The sequence below is a fragment of the Megalops cyprinoides genome, chromosome 21, assembly GCF_013368585.1.
Source record: "Megalops cyprinoides isolate fMegCyp1 chromosome 21, fMegCyp1.pri, whole genome shotgun sequence".
Lineage (NCBI taxonomy): Eukaryota > Metazoa > Chordata > Actinopteri > Elopiformes > Megalopidae > Megalops > Megalops cyprinoides.
Window position 1 is genome coordinate 23331256 of NC_050603.1, and position 19523 is coordinate 23350778.

The following is a 19523-nucleotide window of genomic DNA, read 5'->3' on the forward strand; positions in this document are numbered from 1 at the left end:
GTGGGTCGTGTGGGTCATGCTTTTTATAACTGAGGCAGAGGGTGAATACTGGGGTTTCCTTGTGGTGACTCAGGCATGGGAGGCCGGCATTCCAGTTCAGGAGGCATCTCACAGTCTTAATCTTGCCAGCCCACAACACTAAACACAGCTTTGAAAAAAAAAAGCCTGCAAACAATGTACATCCAGACAGTATGTTTGCACTCTGCTGAAAATAATGCTGGCAAAAATAATATGAAAGATTTTTTTATTCAGATATCATGTTATTATGAATAACCACTGATACTAGCCAATGTACTGGCCATAAAACCAGGAGGAGGGGTTTCTAAATGTAACATGTAATTTACTTCCAGCGCAAACCAGGGAACCAGTACTCAGATACAAAAACTGAACTGCCCTCTTCAGCAGCCGCAAACCTTTACTTAGACAAGGCTGAGTCTGACTGGACAGGTTAGCCAACAGCAGGCTTCCTTCTCTGGTGCATACCTCACACACACAGCTATGACTCAGTATGAAATTAAGCAGATGGAATAGACCTGCTATGAGTGAGTATGCACATAGAAACTGAGTATCCTCAAGTTACGCATTTAAGCAAAGTCATTACCATACTCCTTGACTATCACTTATAAATAAACATGTGTTCCTGACTATTTTACAAACATTTTACAAACAAACTTCTCCGAAGAAAGGCTGACAGTGTACCATATACAAGAACCTGAACCAGGAGCAGAACTGGAATCAGATAAGTAAAATGGTAAAAATGAGAAATGTCTATTCTTTGGGGGAGTACAGTAAGAAGTGTTCCTCTTTGATTTATCCTGAGGCTAGCCAGCTAGAATAAGTAGTTTCTGAAATATAAAACAGCCATTTGCTAAAAGGTTTGCAATAGCTGTTGCTTGTTACAGACATCCATAAAAACCAGCATATGTATAGCTCCCACTGTCAGCATGTTAATAGGATCTGCTTACTTTGGCACGTATAAGTTCTTTTGCTGCTTCAGCCTAATTGAGTGTGAATGCTTAGGTGGGTGGTACCTCCTTAGGGTCTCTCTGCCCCACCCATGATAAGCATCAATGAGCTCTCGGTCTTTAATTTGTTCCAGACCATCAGTTATTTAAAAACTATGACTGCACAGTTCGTACCCAGTAGCATAACTGCATACGCCTGTCAATGTGTGTAACAGTCAGCATGTTACTCTGTAAAATATCTCTATGCCCTCTGACAGGACATGAAACATGAATGAATCAGGATTTTATTTGGACAAAGAGCCAAGGATCATTTTCCTGAGCGGGAACGGAAACCGTACACCAGTCCATTCAGCTCTGATCTCACAGAGAGCTGCCTTGTGCCACAGGAGAGAAACCGATCAGGCAGAAGACAGCTGGCTAATATTTGTTTAGCCACATTTATTTAGTAATGCTCCTCTTTCTATGAATAGAAATGGAGGATAATAACTTTCTCCTCAATTTGATTGGACCAAACACTGTAAATGCATTTCTTACCTTTTTCTTTGCTGTGCATAGAGAAGGGGACAGTGCCATAATGTGTGAATGTTGCATTTCATTTTGTTGGAGACTGAGAGGTAAGGTCACCATAGTCCCCTTGGAAATAACACCCCCTTACAGTGTACTTCAAAGTCAGCCTTGAGAGGACATTGAAATGATGAGGATAAATAATCAGGTTCATGTTTGGGACATTTCAGTGCATAACAATGAGGTCATTTTTCTCTGCCTCTCCTCTCTGTGGCCTGAGAATTTGCTGACAAACCTCAAGCACTCACATTCACCCGGCTTGTCTGGCACTTCTACAGACTGAGCACAGCTCAGCAGGGCTCTGATCTTGTGCAAAAAAATTGTACGGAATCCGTCCCTCCTTGACTCACTTGATTCTAAGGAGACCTTTGCATGCGATTGTGTTTTCAAAGATGTGTGTGCACGTGAACAGGCCGGCTGAAAACCCGAGGTTGAGTAAAAATTCCGTTCTTTGAGGTAGGGAACCGCCTTATATGGCTGTGCACATCAGGAATAATTGGCTTTTAAGTTTTCCTTTATTGGGATGCCACAAGATGTTTTCCACAAGGAATGTGTTTCTGGAACCTTAGCTACTTTAACAGCTGGCGTGATGAAATTTATCCATGATCCCAGTTCATTTCACAAAGGAATTAGCTTGAAGGAAAGAATTAGCATGAGATGAACTGGGACATCAGCAAGAATGAGATTTTTGATCCAGGGGTGAAAGGATGCTAATCAACAAAAATATATTAATTTTAATATACTAATATACTGATGGGTATATGGGTATGGGTATTCCTTCATACAAAAGAATGTTTCTGAGTTTTTATGCTTGTAGATAAGGATGAGATGATTACATTGGCCATCCACATCCAATCTAGTTGCATTCCCATATGCTACACATATGCATTTGTATTGTGAAGGCAGCATGTCACTATTATGATATTCACTCTGACATAAGGCATAAAAAACAGAATATATCCAAATGTTTCCAGATATCCTGATGTCTAACCTGGGCAGTCACATCTGTGAGGGTTATTGCCTGACACCAGGTTTGAATGCTATCAAACTTAGCTAACCTAGCCAGTGTGACAGGTCACCCTTACTACAGTGCATTCATTTTCAGGTAGGTGCAAATACAAAAAAAATGCAATGAAAAATAAAAAAAATCAACTGACAAGGTAATATAGACCATAGCAAATTAATTTCTTGCATGTTGCTTGCCAGTGGGTTGGCTAAATTACTAGTTTGCTTATGTATCTTGCTTGTTTTTGTTTAAGTTAGGATAGCTATGGCTGTTTTGCTAGCTAGCTACAACAACAGCATTAATATTACACCAGGTGAAAATTTTTACTAGCATTTTCAAAGGGGTTTGGGGTAATATCATTAAGGATTATGTTTGACTACCAAACTAAATTAATGACTAGTCTATGATCAGTCTAGCTCCTTACCTAAATTCCAGTTTTAGCTAGTATGAACAAAACTGAAAACAGGACTCATGGAATGATGTTCAGGGTATAAAGTTCGTACTGCAACAAGTCTATAACTAGCTAAATACATTAAAAAATACACCGATGAACCAAAACATTATGACCACTCACAGGTGAACCGAATAATGTTGATCATCTCCAAACAAGGGCACATGTCAAGGTCTGAGTAGATTAGATGATAAGCGAACAATCAGTTCTCATAGTCAACGTGTTGGATGCAGGAGAAATGGGCAGGAGTAAAGACCTGAGCGACTTTGACAAGGGCCAAATTGTTATGGCCAGACGACTGGGTCAGAGCATCTCTGAAACAGCAAGGCTTGTGGGGTGCCCCCGGTCAGCAGTAGTGAGTACCTACTGATAGTGGTCCGAGGAGGGACAAACCGCAAACTGGAAACAGGATGTTGGGCGCCCAAGGCTCTTTGATGCACGAGGGCAACGAAGGCTATCCTGTCTGGTCCGAACCAACAGAAGGTCTACTGTGGCACAAGTCACAGAAAATTTTAATGATGGTTACGGGAGGAATGTGTCACAACACACAGTGCATCACACCCTGCTGTGTATGTGGCTGCGTAGCTGAAAACCGGTCAGAGTGCTCATTATGACCCCTGTCCACAGTCGAAAGCACCTACAATGGGTACACGAGTGTTGGAACTGGACCTTGGAGCAGTGGAAGAAGGTCGTCTGGTCCAATGAGTCCTATTTTCCTTTAGATCACGTGGATGGCCATGTATGCATGCGCTGTTTACCTGGGGAACTGATGGCACCAGGATGCACTGTGGGAAGACGACGAGCCAATGGAGGGAGTGTGATGCTCTGGGCAATGTTCTGCTAGGAAACCCTGGGTCCGGCCATTCAGGTGGACGTCAATTTGACACGTGCCACCTACCTAAACATCGTTGCAGACCAGGCACACCCCTTCATGGCAATAGTATTCCCTGATGGCAGTGGCCTCTTTCAGCAGGATAATGCGCCCTGCCACACTGCACACATTGTTCGGGAACAGTTTGAGGAACATGATGAAGTGTTCAAGGTGTTGCCCTGGCCTCCAAATTCTCCAGTTCTCAATCCAATTGAGCATCTGTGGGATGTGCTGGAACGATAAGTCTGATCCATGGCGGCTCCACCTCCCAACTTACAGGACTTGAAGGTTCTGCTGCTAATGTTTTGGTGCCAGATACCACAGGACACCTTCAGGGGTCTTGTAAAGTCCATGCCTTGGCGGTTCAATGCTGTTTTGGCAGTACACAGAGGACCAACAGCATATTAGGCAGGAGGTCATAATGTTTTGGCTCATCGGTGTATTATTTCACCTTCACTGTATGAACCCTGTCAATAGGTAACTATAGCCATTCTATCCTATTACATGTATTTATATATTTAACCATACTAAATCTAACTTGGCTGTTTTAATTAGGGCCTGGAGATTTTCTCCACTTTTTTTCTTAAATGTGTTCCAGTCCTCCAGAACTAAGAGGTTATAGCTGAGATATAGTCACTATAGTTGCATCTAAAGTCCACTTGAAGAGTTGTAGTTGAAGAAATTCTTCAAGTTGCTCTGTACAAGGGTGTCTGTTGAACAAAAATATCACTTAACATTTCCCCATCTTACACTCTTAAGAACAATTTATATAGTTTTACAACTCATCCTTTCAATTTGTGTAGTATTTTGAATGTTGTATTTTGAAGTATTTTTCCTAAGGGTGCAACAGCAGTGCCCCTCCTGGGAAGTGAACTGATAATCTTTAGGTTACAAGCTCCGCTTATTAATAAAATACTACTCTACACTAAAAAAAACACACACTTTACCAATGGGAGAATACAGCTCATTGCATGATTATCATACTGTGGAGAAGTATAAGATTTATTTTGTGTGTTAGTATGATACATATGTATCATACTAACACACGTTAGTGTACATTGAATGAATGTTATTTTATTTTTTAAAGACAGATATTTCTTCCCATTTTAGGAAATTAAACTCTGCTATTAAAATAAACACCACATCACAAATAATGATGAATGAAAGCTTCATTTGAAATAAAAAATTTAGAAATATAAATATTTATTCATGAGAGTGTGTCTGATTTTGTCACACAGGCAATGTGGATAGTAACTCACTTTAAGTTAATCCATCTCTTCTCTTACTTTCTGTATCTCTCTCAACTGCAGGCTGCCCTCCATACATTTATCCCACACTTGTGGCTTGAATTTGACAGTTAAACAAGAACAAGGATGACTTTGCTCAATAAACCTCTACTTTACTTTTCAGCAAATTGAAATCAAATGGTAGGGGTACATGAAGGAATGAAACATTAACTATGCCCCACTGGAGTTTTAAAATGCCAAGGTGAATTTTTACAATTGTGATATATACAGGGCTGTACATTTCCATATTGTACTTCTTTGCATGTCAAGCACATCTGTTTTTTCAAATAATGTAAGGTGTCTAAACTCAGAAATCCCATCATTTATTATTTTCTGTAGCATGTAGCAAATTTATGGATGAATAATCAATGATACAGCACTACTCCACCACAGGGCCACTAACCCAATTCACTTCTGCAATGTAGAATCTCAAGCAGGGGCTATGGGTCTCCGCTGTCCAATTATAAGTCAACAGTGTGTCTTTCCTGGTCAGTGTCTGTGTTGTGTTTCCTCTGTGTGTGCAGATTAACTGACACAGAAAACACAGCAGTGTTCAAATTCTATTCTCTTTTATCCCATTCTGTTTTAGAACACTCTCTCAATAATGGCATTTCATTAGTTTACTTAAGCTTTTCAGAGGGGGGGAAGCAGAGAACAGAATTTCCAGTTATCATGTTCAGTTCATAGCACTTGTGCAATACATGCTACAATACATGCACTGTTTTGATTTTCACAACAATGTCTTATTTTATGTGCGAACTGTGAACAATATCCTTATCTGAGAACTATAAAGTAATATAGTCAAATGGTAAAATATAAGTAAGTATAATAATCAAGCAATGTGATCAAAACTATAAAGTAAGGGAGTCAAAGGTGTAACTGTGTACCCCGCATCCACAAATAAGCCAGTGTTGGCCCAGAATCAAGCAAAGTATTTTTCAGAGTAATAGCAGTACACTTCATGCTGTGGTCGATTACAGGTCGACGGCGCCGATCGCCGCCGGCACTATTACTTTCCCTTTAAGGAGGGCTCACGGCGCACGCGGGAAGGTGGGGTAGAGAGAAGGGTAGGAGAAATACACATTGGGGCGAAAATACAGGGTTCGTCCTTTATCCTGACGTCAAGACCGACTTTAATAACAACGCAAGTGACAGGGAAGCCATCAGAGAGACTGTCAGCGTGAGAATGCTTTAGACTCGAGGAAAACGATACTTTTTGTTTTTACTATGATCTAATTCTGGGTTCGATGAATTTGATACTGGGATCCAGTGATGAGGTGGCTCTTGCCGTGGATTCTAATAGCAATCAGTACCCATCAGGTGAGCAAGTGGTATTGGGTTACCTTTTGTCCTAAATTCGGTATTTCTCTTTTTTTTTACGTTTTTTTTTTTGTCCTCCTTTTCATGTTTGTTTAAAAATAATAGCTGTCACATAATAGTAACATTACTTTTAGAATGAAAGAATGGATAATGTTGGTAGCTGGTTGATTACATTAGCAGAGCTGTTAAAATGAATGCGAACAGGCATCCTGCTGGGATTGAGATAAGGCTCGGCGCATCCTGGGGTACCATAAGTCCCCAGAAGGGCGATGGGTCGGTTAAATAAACAACAAACAGAAGTGACAGGAAGCTCATTTAATATAACAGTGTTATTAATAAGCTAAGAATTGGGCAAATATGCAATTAAAATATAAAAGTAAATAAGATAAAACGCTTAATATAGATCGGGTATTCCTATGATGATTTCTAGCGCTTATAAGTAGCCTTACACGAATTCCTCAATGACGCAATGACTGAAATAACATGTTTTAATTGGCATGTTCTTTCCAAATGTCAAATGTAGTTTTATGGAGTATTGTTATTTCTGTCGTTTTGTTTGCAACGTAGACCTACTCATAGTTGACGCCTGACAAATACGTTTGGGTAGCCTGTGTACCCATCATTTCTTTTTAGCCTTTATTTCCCTGTTGACACCACACACGTGGCAGCATAGTCTGTTTAAAAGGAGAAAGCTTAACTGTACACGCAGAGATCGGAAAGTTACACCGTGCATTGCAAAGTCCATTGCAGCTCCGAGATGCTGTTCCGCTATTGAATTAAACCAGGTCTATGCACTGAGAACTACTCCTAACATTTCATCATGCCTAAAGCATTAAAACATGGTTTATTTGACGTTTGCAGATATATTTGAAGTCTTGACATCCCAAAGAAAACAGCAAAGCTAGACTTAAAATGATTTTTGGAGGTTAAGTAGCTACAAGAGGTTAAGTAGCCGAAAACCAATGAGTAAATTTACTGTGACTGGCTGATCAGAAAAGCATCCTTAATTTGGCAGGCACTTTAAATTGCCAGCTCCCTTGCGTTTGCCAAACTGTCACTGCCTCCAGCTGGACCGCTCTTATGTAAACTGTTTGAAGTGTTTCAAGAGGAAGATGATGGTGTTTTCTCAAAATTTTGTACTAAATCTACTGTAGCTCAGTGTTCCACAAATTTACATATGTTCACTATCCTCCATTAAGAGACAACACCACCATCAGCATCAGCTGGAAGGCTGGTTCCTTAAAAACTGTCAGCTAGCCCAGTGGGGGCTTTCTCAAAAGGAACTTGTTAGAGGAAGTCCAGTGTGAGCAGCAAGACCAAGACAGCAGCAAGTAAAGCCACTGTGGCATCTTTAGTAACCCTAAAGCACAGGTGTGTGCCAGGGTGTGCGTCTTCAAACTGTCATGGAATCTGTGCATGTTCTGCTACAAACCTCGATACACTCTAACTGAATTTACCCTATAGCCAAATCAGTCATGTCACTATTGTATCCATTTTACCAGTTCACTGCTCCATTTTGAGGTGCCTTGTTTATGATCTTGAGCAGAGACCAGAACAAAAATGCACACAACACTCTCCAATATGCATTACTCAAATGACAGAAGTGCACAGCACTTAGACTGGACTAAGGGCCTTATTCTTGCCTACCCAGTAGGCATAATGTTATTGTAATATAGCAGTGTAAGTGCAGTATTTCAACCTTGAATGGGATTAATTGTTTTCTTTGTCAGATTTTAACTGTGTTCTGAAAGTGAGCCAGAATATTTCCGTGGGTTAAGGCTGAGGCTTTTTATAAGAAGCATCATAGTTTTGAATAGATGCTATTTCTGCTCTCTGCTGAATGATGGAAATCCAGTTGATCAGTATGGTATAGTACATTGTGAAAGTCAGGAAGCAAGAGTAGAGTAGTCCATGAGCAGGAACTGATGCACGGTCTGAAGGAGCTCCGTCCTAGATGCCTCAGACCACAGAGCATTAGTGAGAGGTGAGGAAGAATGCTTACATCATATTATTTGCTTAGCAGACCCTCTTGTCCAGTGTGGCTTTCATACCAATTGCCCATTAATGCAGCTCGATATTTACTATAGCAATTGAGGTTAAGTACCTTGCTCAAGAGTGCAACAGCAGTGGACCATCTGGGAGTTGAGCTGACAACATTTGGGCTGAAACCTCTGCTCCTTACCCATGTATGGCATTGCTGTCTCAAGAGTTATTTGTACTTTCTCTGGGGGAGCAGTTTTGACATATGTTGCGCAATTAGCCACAGGTGGTCATTGGTAGTGAGGGTGTCACAGTGGTATTGACGACATTTAATTCAGCCGTGAGACTATGTTTCCGTGCACCGATCCAGAATCCCAAAACTGCTCTTGACCACAATTACTGGTATTTTGTGCAAAAGGCTGGAACTGATCCAGGATCAGAGCCTGGGGACGCTGTCTGTCAACCTCATATTTTTATTCAGTTGTAAGACTGTTATGAATTGTGTTATACTGGCACCTTGTGGTTGAGTAGGGGTACAGTATGTCTTTAAATTGATGCTCACAGACGCATCTAAGTTCATGCAGCAATTCTCAATAGCATTAGATCATGCACTGTGAAAAATGAATGTTTTTGATTTTCTTTTTTTTTTTGGAATATGTATTTATTGCTTTAAAAGTTCTACAGGCTAAACCTTAAACCCCCTATCCAAGTGAGATCATTTGTCCCTCCTATGTGTATTTATATATGTGGAAGTATATTTCAGAGTTTTATGTAATTGGGTATGTGGAGGTTTATTTGCATGGGTGTGGTGTGTGATAGTGTTGTTTGGAATGGTACAGTACTTAAGTGGTACATACTGCTTTGCATTTACATGTCAATCATGGCACATTTATTATATCAGTCTTATATTTGACACTTGCACTTGTACATGTGTGGTTAGTGGTGTCCTGTTTGTTCAACATTCATGCCGCTTTATTAGATACACTGTGTAAGCCACTCTGGATAAAAGCATCTGCTAAATGACAGTCATGTAATATAAAGGAAGAGATGTGTGCATTTTAAAAAGGTGTCAGTACCTGACCAGGTTAAAGATAGGTGCTGATAATCTTCCACATCGCACCTGGTGTTATACAAGCACTGCGTCTGTCTCCACGTGCCATTGGTGTTTAAGTTCCTCACAGTTTCCAGCCAGGCCGGTGTGTGGATGGGGGGAGCCTTACGCTGGAGGTCAAAAGAGATAGGGGCTTTAGCTGACTTGAAATGGTGACATTTTTAATGGAAAGTCATATGACAGAGCTTCAGACTGATACTAGATACAGCACAAAGGAATGTGTTCAAATCTCAATGAAGAAAATAAATGTTAATGATAGGATAAAAAAAATTTAAATAAACAAAATAAATAAATAAACAGCTTGTTTGTGTGTGCATGTGTGTGTGTTCTCACTGGTGTCACTCACAGCTTCATTTTTTTCTGTAGGAGTTCTGCTGCCTTTTAATGTGTGCTTTTTTGCAGAACTCTACCCCCTATTGGAATGGAACAGAAGGAGCATGTTGTAGAATTTGGCCTTTTGTGCCTAGACCTATTTATCTTGCTCAGCAACAAATGAAAAAAAAATATTATGTTAATTTTACTGTCACTCATCAGCAGAAATGGTCAGGATTTGTTTATGTGGCTTTTCAGGGTTGTGGTACAGGCAAATGGCATTGGTGATTCTGGAGAACACTTCACTGCCACTGCCTTTTAGTGTTCAGTGGGACAAACAAAGAATATTAAGCTTATAAAATCAGTTTCTGTGGTCAGCATCTTGATAGCATTGTCCTCATTAATATAAAGTGGTTAAAATGATGCATAAAGTCGATTAAAATAGCTTTACTGCATCATTCTTCTATTATGCTTTGTTCCAGCTTGGAGTTTGTGTCTGATTAGCTGCCAAGAACAGATTTAGGCTGAATGCTCTTCTGGACCACAATATGATTAGCAGATTGGTTGTGGCAAAATTGTATACTTGTGAGCCTAAAAAAACTAAATCTCTTGACGTTGAAAACTGAATATTTTCAGAGTGAAATATTCTAAAAAAAAAAAAAAAAAAAACAGCAAAATATAACACTTGGCATACAGAAGTGTTGCAAAGGGCAAGAGCAGTCACCCCACCTGGCCTCAAACCCAGGTCTACGGGGTACCAAACCTGCAGCTTGACCACAACGCCAAAGAGCCTGGCTCTTTGGTGTTGTGGTCAAAGCTGCAATTTGGTATACCCCGTAGACCCGGGTCCGAGGCTGGGTGGGGTGACTGCTCTCGCCCTTCGCTACAAGAAGGATAAATTCTTCAAAGAATATTCTATTCCATTATGGCTTAACATACACCACCTGTATCACTCCACTTAATGAAGGATAAACTTCACATGGATTTCTGTACAAAGAAACACTTAAATACAGGGATTTCTCTCCTTGAGGGAGTCGTTCTAATGTTTATTAAAATAATTTTAAGAGGAAGAAAATCTCAGAGTGTGGAAAAATCAGCATCCAACAAGTTTTGAAGTGGAAGGCGCCCCAAGCACTGTTTGAAGGGCAGAGTTCACTCACTGTAATCAGGGTTATTTACCAGCAGCATGATTTTTGATTGCAAATTTCCTTTCGTGGCTTAAACACCCCTAAGAGATTAAATGTTTTGATTTGTGTGATTGTTCATCTGAAATGTTTCTTTTAAGGAGAAATGTGAAAGAGGTTTTGATCACTCTCAGTTCTGTAATCATTACAAAACTTCAACAGACACCCTGGTATTTTGAAATTGTGGGACATAACAACACAGTCAAAAAAGTGTGGTCACAGTTTCTGACTTTTTAAATGTCTTGCTAAGGCAGGGAATGGCAGGAAAAAGTTCAAGGGTGCTGCGAGAAGCCAAAACAAAATGAAACTGATCGTATTAAAGATACATCCTGGGAGGAGGTCAGAAGAAGTTATTTCCCTCCTAACCCAAGCACACACAATGTGCTTTTGACCTGAGTCTCTGAGTTTATGGGAATCTCAATAACTTTGTTCCACAATTCATATTTGTCTTGGGTCAAAGCCGGCTGTTGGTAGTGTTCACTTCCCAGAATGCTCTGGGTTCCAAGCGGCCCTAACAAAACATGCACTGATCGCTGTTGTGTAACAGTACTGCTGTGGAAACAGTGAGACTCTCAGCAATCCCAGGCCATTTCGGTATGAGCTGAAAACTGTGGTGCATGCCATGGCTCAAGCAGGCCTTGACCTTCAGTCTCTGTGTGTTGTTGGCCCATGGAGTGACTAGAAATGCCATAATGTGTCTCGGGGATTTGATTGGTTGAAAACTCATGGACAGTTTCACTGAGCTATAACGGTGTCCCAGACATGAAGTGGAGTGCTAATGAGAGCATTGGTTTGCCTCTATGCCGAAATCTTCATAATGTACTGAAGACTCACCTATAAATGAACAATTGGCTTTCAAAAAATGAAGGAATGTTCTGTTTTCTAAGTATTCGACATCACCACACAGCATATTGCCCTTGTGTTTATTACCACATTGAGCAGTCATTACCACACACTGTTATAGCTGTAATCTTCCCTTCAGTGTGAGTTTATTAGAAATTTTTGGATAAACTCATTCTAAAAACTCTAAATCAGATTTTGGCTACAGTTTATTTGTTCGAGATTGTTAATACTGGGATACCTGGGGATTTCTGGCTGTCTTTGTTTTGCTGTTGCATAATTTGATTGGCCAACAAAGGAAAGTGGTGATTAGCAGCAGAGTCAAAATTGCAGTTCAGAAGGTCACCGATTGAAGGCTTTAATAAAGATTAATTGATTCTGGATTTGTTACCCAGTGTGCACACCATTTTAAAGCGGGAATGTGTTTTTCAGAGCAAGGGATTATGATAATCTTGCTTTGCTTGTGGTTACCACACGTTGTACACCCACATTCATCATGTTATTGGAACCATAAAGAAATGAGACAATAATCTGGCGAGATTAACATTGGCCTGCAGAGGGGGTGGGATGAGATGTAAAGCTTGACAGATTGAGTGGCCAGGTGGTCAAAATGGGAGCAGATGGACACCTGTGGCATTCCTTGGTACAGAGTGTTTGTTTGTGTCTATAAACAGAGGCAGGGGAGTTCTGACAATGCCTTTGTGTAAGTAAAATGTCATCATATGAGATGAAATATGAAATACAAAATATCAGGAGTATTATAAAATATTAGTATTTTATGTTGAGCCATTCAGTTGCCTAAAACAATGTGCATCTATTGTATTCCATAAGCACTCAATTGCATATGCCAATGTTAATAACTGAGATGTTTAACAGTACCCTGGCCTTTCTGATAGATGCCTCCCATAGGGACTTTTCATTTAGAACCCTATTCTCTGATGCTGCTTTTATCTGTTAAATCCATGCACTTCAGTGGAGCACATCAAGAATCCTTTTTAGGCATTATTTCATCAAATGAATATGAAGTCATCAGTCTCAAAACGTTCAAAACAATTCAGTATTTTTCATCTTAGCACTTTCATCAGATGCTTGTGGAAGCTCTAAAGCAAAATATTATGCATCAGTACCAGCACCAATAATATGGGCTTCTGCACACGCCATTTTCTAGAGACTGCAAAGTGAATGGGCTCCGCTGACCGAGGTCCCATCTCTGTTTTTCAGGCCCTTTGCCAGAGTTCCACAGCCATGCCTCCCGAGCCTGCCGCGTCGGAATCATATAACCGGACCCAGTACTGCAAGTGGCCATGCAAGTGCCCCAAGAGCACCCCCACCTGCCCACCAGGGGTCAGCCTGATGATGGACGGCTGCGACTGCTGCAAGGCCTGCGCCAAGCAAGTGGGCGAGACGTGCAACGAGGTGGACACCTGCGACTACCACAAGGGACTGTACTGTGACTACAGCGCGGACAAGCCTAGGTACGAAAAAGGAGTGTGTGCATGTAAGTGACCCGACATAACCTCTGCGATATCTGTGCCATGGTTCACTGCTTTAATTCTACAAATGCCTCCAGTTAGTTCCATTCTATAGGGAGGTGGGGTGAGGGAATCATGGGGCCACTGTAATCAGAGCACCCAGCAAACCTTACTATCAGATCTACCTTCAAAAATTGTTGAAGTTGAAGATACAGAATCGCATGCATTAAGCACACTTATCTTTTTAGGACAGTCAAGTCTCATAATCTGCTTTTCCTGTTTTTAACTCATTTCTGCTTTAACTTTATTTCTGAGTCCTTGATTTTTGTTCTGTACCATTCACATCTTGTAAAGACTTCTCTTTATGTGGCTCTTGGACCTCTCAAATAGTCACCATGAGGTTTTACTTCCATATTAATCCACAGATAATACGTTCTGTACTAGTTATAATAACTGAGTTTGTAGCCAGATGACCTGAACATATTGTTACATTCCTTGTGCAATTTGTATTGCAGTCAAACAAATGTAATATTTCACCCTTGTGGCTGTAATGCTGTATTCTAGGTTTTACATATTGTCTTTCATATTTTTTCTGCTTAACCTTCTAATGCCGTGTAAGACAGTTTCAATGATAGGACTTCCTTATTGCACTGTGAAAAAGAAATTCCCATGAAAATTATAATAATAATGTAATGTTGCTGTTTCACATTTAAGTGGTGTTACAGGAGGGCACTATACAGTACAATGTAAATTTGTTAATATTTTATTCCTTTGGTAGAATGATAAAGATTTTTTTAAGGAAAAATGTTTCCTCTAAAGCTAGTACCCAGCTAGCTGGTTAGCTTTGTAAAAGAAACAACACAACTGATAAGGAATATTTCTGCATAAACAGCCTTAGCTCTTAGATGTTATATGTAATTATGCTTGTAGCTAGCTACAGTATGTGCTGTATTTGAATCAGCTTTGCTGAGCATTAGTCTAAAGGAGAACAGACAACACAGAGGTCTACTGTGGGTTCCAAATTACAGGCCTCACTGTCCACATGGGAGAAAAGACAAGCCATTAATTCAATAAGCTAAAGACCAGGGTTCTTAATCCACAAAGTGATCACAGCCTTGTGGCACTAGGCAACATCTCCTTTTTATAGCAGCGTACTCATGCTGCTTCTCTCCCCCTGACATAGTAAAGCGCTGTGCTCTGTTTCTGTGTTTGTGTGTGTGTGTGTGTGTGTGTGTTTGTGTGTGTGTGTGTGTGTGTGTGTGTGTGTGTCTGTGTCTGTGTCTGTGTCTGCGTGTCTGTGTGTGTAAATAGAGTGCAGTGAACATCTAGGAAGACAGTGTGGTGAAGCACAACATAACACCACCCATGCAGAATTTGATATCCCATAAAAAAGCAGTTAACAGTTAATGTTGGAACAGTTTCATGGTCTAAATGCTTAAATGTGGAAACTTGTGGAGTACACCAAGTGGTTTCAGAGAAATGGGACACTAAGGAGACAGGGATGATTGTTAATAGTTAAAAGTCAACAAGGGTACATTGACTCTCTTAACCTGTGTCTATAAATAATGTCTTTGGCTTTCATGTAACCTTGTCTGAGTGACCTAATGATAAAAATAATTATTAATCAATAGCAACACAAAGTTTTCTCTGTAACACTGCCTGTTGCCTAATACCCACACACAAGACTGCCTGCTGGATCATTCTCATGGACACACACACACACACACACACACACACACACACACACACATATCCCAGTGCCAGCATGCCTGCTGGCTCATTCGCACACATGCACTGCTTGTGTAACTTGTGCAAAGGCTAATCTGATCATAGTCTGTACAGCTTGTAACCTCATCTCCTGTACTAATTGTAACCTGCAATAACCCAATATAATGACCTAAGTACCAGGCTAGTGATTAAAAAAAAAAACTGGGGCAACAGGACATGCAATGTTCAGGTGTTATTCATGTCCTGTCATACTTTTTTGTTTTGGTTGTACTGAAATTGTTGTACTGAAGATCTTCCCATCTCTCAGTGTTATTCAGTGTTCAGTGTTATTTTTTACTGCTTAGTCAGCACACTATCAAAGACAACTGGAGAACCACCAGATTACTCTGTAACTCATTGATGATTGCATTCAGTGAAAATACTGCTTTTGTGTGCCTCTCCCCTATGTGTTTTTCCAAGTAAGAAGCAGAAAGAGACAGAAATCCATAGAAGTTTTTTGTGAAAGAAAGAGTGCAAATAAATCACTTTTTTTTCCTTGTATGCAACAAACAACATGTCCCATGTCATTGTCGGTGTTTGTAAGGTGACACTACAGTCTGTCTGTCCCCAGAGTGGGCTCACAGAGGCTATTGTCCCCTTTGTGACTGCACAGATTTGGTGGGGACGGGCTGCGAGCATGACGGCGTCATCTACCGCAACGGCCAGAGCTTCCAGCCCAGCTGCAAGTACCGCTGCCTGTGTGTGAATGGTGCAATCGGCTGCGTGGCGCTCTGCACCGAGTCGCAGCCGCCGCTGGTGTGGTGCCAGACGCCCAGGCGGGTCAAGGTCCGGGGCCAGTGCTGCGAGCAGTGGATCTGCGACGAGCCCAGGAAGACCCGCAAGGCCACGCCCAGGCACGCCTTGGAAGGTGCCGGCATCTCTCAGACTGGTGCACGCCAATGCTGTGGGGTCCCAGCAAGCTTTGCACGATTACATTACATTCCATTCATTTAGATGATGCTCTTATCCAGAGCGACTTCCAGCACAAAACAACATGAGTGTATCCATTCAAGTTGAAGGAAAAACAGTGTCATGAGTGACTAACATGCATTAGAGCTGTAGCCAGAAATGTCAAAGTTATAGTATGCATTTCAGACACACTGGGTCGAATTTTAGCAGTTTGGAGACGATTTGGAATGGTGTTATTATTGGGAGAGGGGTGCGCACATCCTGTCACTTTGGAAAGGACAGGAAATGGAGGTGCCTTGAGGGTGGTGGTAGGGCAGGGGCAATCCTTTTCCTGTGCATGTTTTGTCAGTGTTATTTTTGGTCTTTTATATCACTGTTTTGTGACTTTTTTCTGCTTTTGGAACTGAATGAAAATCATGAGCAGCCAGAAAGTTTGATAGAATGGATCATATCAATATTACACCATAAAATAAGATCCAAACGCATCCCAAGAACATACTAAATTTAAATTTTAAATTTAAATTACGAGCAAATGAATGCTTTTAAATGTACATGCATCAAATAAATTTTAAAGCTTTTTTTTTTGAAAAACAGTTTATAACTGTACTATAGATTTGTGTCAATATCTACATTCTGCGAAGCTTTCAGAAGTTGCACTGGACATTTGTGAAAAGGAAGCAATGCCTGGATTTAGTATGCATGTGTGCAAATTCACATTGCCTGATTTGAAGGTCTTCACTATCCCCCTGTTTGTGGTTGATTTGGTGCAGCACGTCAGGTTGACAATGAAGTTTGGCACAAGAACTGCGTGACACAGACAACATCCTGGAGCCCCTGCTCTAAGACCTGTGGCCGGGGCCTGTCCATGCGCATCACCAACGACAATGTGCAGTGTGAGATGATGAAGGAGACGCGGCTCTGCAGCATTCGGCCCTGTGAGGTGGACATCACCAAGCACATCAAGGTAGCCCTCCACAAAATACGAAAAGGAAGGACCGTATTTGTATTCTGGATAAGGAGCATATGCTACATGTCATGTTACATGAATCATTTCCATTTATTGATAAAGCTGTATATATGGCATACACAGTATCTTGATCTATGTACATATTTATTATGTACACATTTATTAGTAGTAGAACACTAGTCGTGATTACAGATAATGAGGTTACATCTGTAACACACAAACATTCTGCAAAATCAGAAACAGTCCACCAATTATAAATTATAGGATAGTCAATGCAGACACCCCATCCAATGCTTCTAGACCGAGCTGGTCACTCTGTAGGTCTTTTACAGGCCCCATCACCTCTCTTCTGTGCTGTTTTACAGCACCCTGTCCTCTCTGTGGTGTTTCACAATACCCCTTCTCCTCTCTCACTGTGGTCTTTTACTAAGCCCCGGCCACTTTGCCTGTGGTATTTAACAGTGCTCTGTCCTCACTTGCCCATGTGTTTCAGCCAGGGAAAAAGTGTCTGAACATTTACCGTGAGGAGCAAGCCCAGAACTTCACCCTCTCAGGCTGTGTCAGCAAGAAGCAGTACCGTCCCAAGTACTGTGGCGTCTGTACTGACGAGCGCTGCTGTATCCCGTACAAGTCCAAGACCATTGAGGTGGAGTTCCAGTGCCCCAACGGAGCTGTCTTTTCCTGGCAGCTCATGTGGATCAACGCCTGCTTCTGCAACCTCAGCTGCAAGAACCCTAACGACATCTTTGCCGAGCTAGAGCGTTACTACGACTACCCGGAGATCATGAATTGAGAAGACCCTCCAGTTTCCTCTGAACCCTCTGAATGCTACATTCTCACCTGTGGGTGTCAGTTTCCTCAGGTCAAGCCAAAGAATTCCCTGAGGTTGCTCCCACAGTGCGTCCACCACATGTTGATTGCTTTACTGTCAGGTGCAAAAGCAACAATTTTTTGAAGGGAAAATGAGAGCGTTCTCTCTTTTTGTTACAGGATTAAAGTGTTTTTCAAAAAGGAATCTCTCAAAAAACATTTTTTTCCTATTGGAAAATTATATAGCAATATATAAAAAGGAAAAAAGATACATTTAAAAGATGTCCTCATGGGATTCTGGGGTAATGTGTTTGGATTCATACACATACACATATCTCTGTGGTGCAGTCTATGTTGAAACTATATTGTGGACAATGGTGTCCAGTCCCTGGCTGAATATGACGGCTCTTAAGGCTTTGAAGACATTGAATAGGGTTACTATTAAGACAAATGTGAGTCCTCGTGTGCTCCTGCAAAGATGAAACCCATATATGATGCAAAGTTCAGCTCAAGAGGGTTACACTCGTGCACTGGTGTGGTGACCAGGGTGGCCAACATGTGGCCTCAAGGTTCCCTTGTTGTCCTGTGAGGAGCAGCAGGCAATAAGGCCTCATGAGTCACCTAATGGGTGGATATGTCATGTTTTGTCAGGTGGTTTCTCAGTGCAGGTTATATGTTCTTGCCTTGAGTCTCATGGATCCAAGTAGCTCCATGTATTGTTTTCTGCCTTTCCAGGAGCTGTTTACCCAGTCTTAATCCTAATCCCTGACTATTATTAATCCAGGGTCAATGTTTGGGAGCAAATTTTTCTGACAGCATGCATTGAAACCTTACCTTTGAAAGGTAAATGATATTTACACCATTTATGGAAGATAAATTGCGTTGCCCAGCAATCAGGTGTTCCTGTATTTATTGATCCATTAGGGTTATTAATTGAAATGGTATTTGGAAATTTCCTGCTCTATTACACAGTCATATATATTTTACTCTTTCATCCGTCTGTCTGGTATAGAAGTCCTAGTATACCGATTTCATCTCTGAACATAAAACTCAAGCAATCTTTGATTTGTATGTTAGAAATGCTGTGTCACATTTTCAAAAGCATTGTTTGTCTGTTTTTGTCTCTTTTTGTTCACATTATGACCATGCTTTGTAATCCTGTTCCTGAATAACAAATGTTCTATTTGTGTGATCTCAAAGGACTGGTGGATTGGAAAGCTATAAAAAGCAGGTAATGTACAGTAGTTGCCTTCAGTAAACTCTGTAGGTATCTTTTCAATAGAAACTCTAGATTCAGGGACTAAAATGATCTCTCAAATGTCAATGTACATACAAGCTATTTTATGTTTAAATAAATTGTATTCTGTTAATGTATATCAGGGACTGACATGATATAAAGAATTATTGCATTTTTTGTGTCAACTGTAAGGATGATATTATACACAAACGTGAGAATAAATATTGCAAAGCAATGGCTTTGTTGTACATCATTTAACAAATCTTTGTTGGTTGTTGCAAATGTTTGTGTGCCAATATAGCATGATTCATATGGCTATCATAATATTTCACAGTCAAACTTATGCACTACAATCACATCTACAATGTAGGTCCTAAATTTTGTTGATTTGTCGCTTTATGGGCGTTTTGATGCTTATTGTTCCTCAATTCCTCCTTTATGAGATCAGTTTTGAATTCTGTGACCACATAA

General features: G+C 40.7%; 1 protein-coding gene across 2 annotated transcripts; it reads left to right on the forward strand.

The window, feature by feature from the left end:
- The first annotated feature begins 6288 nt into the window (after positions 1–6288).
- ccn4a (cellular communication network factor 4a) lies at positions 6289–17942 on the forward strand. Of its 2 annotated transcripts, none has more exons than XM_036515587.1 (5): positions 6289–6463; positions 13112–13388; positions 15743–16033; positions 16809–17002; positions 17499–17942. In XM_036515587.1, exons 1-5 carry the CDS (start codon positions 6416–6418, stop codon positions 17796–17798), a joined length of 1110 nt encoding a protein of 369 aa, XP_036371480.1. In that variant the 5' UTR covers positions 6289–6415; the 3' UTR covers positions 17799–17942. The 2 variants fall into 2 exon arrangements, with proteins under 2 accessions (XP_036371480.1, XP_036371481.1); XM_036515588.1 differs by having other exon boundaries at positions 15743–15997.
- The last annotated feature ends 1581 nt before the right edge of the window (positions 17943–19523 follow it).

Excerpts from the sequence above, each read along its gene's own strand:
- ccn4a (XM_036515587.1), top strand. The coding sequence starts at position 6,416 with ATGAGGTGGCTCTTGCCGTGGATTCTAATAGCAATCAGTACCCATCAG. Across the intron at positions 6,464-13,111 it reads TAGCAATCAGTACCCATCAG|GCCCTTTGCCAGAGTTCCAC; the intron begins GTGAGCAAGTGG and ends TCTGTTTTTCAG. Across the intron at positions 13,389-15,742 it reads CGAAAAAGGAGTGTGTGCAT|ATTTGGTGGGGACGGGCTGC; the intron begins GTAAGTGACCCG and ends GTGACTGCACAG.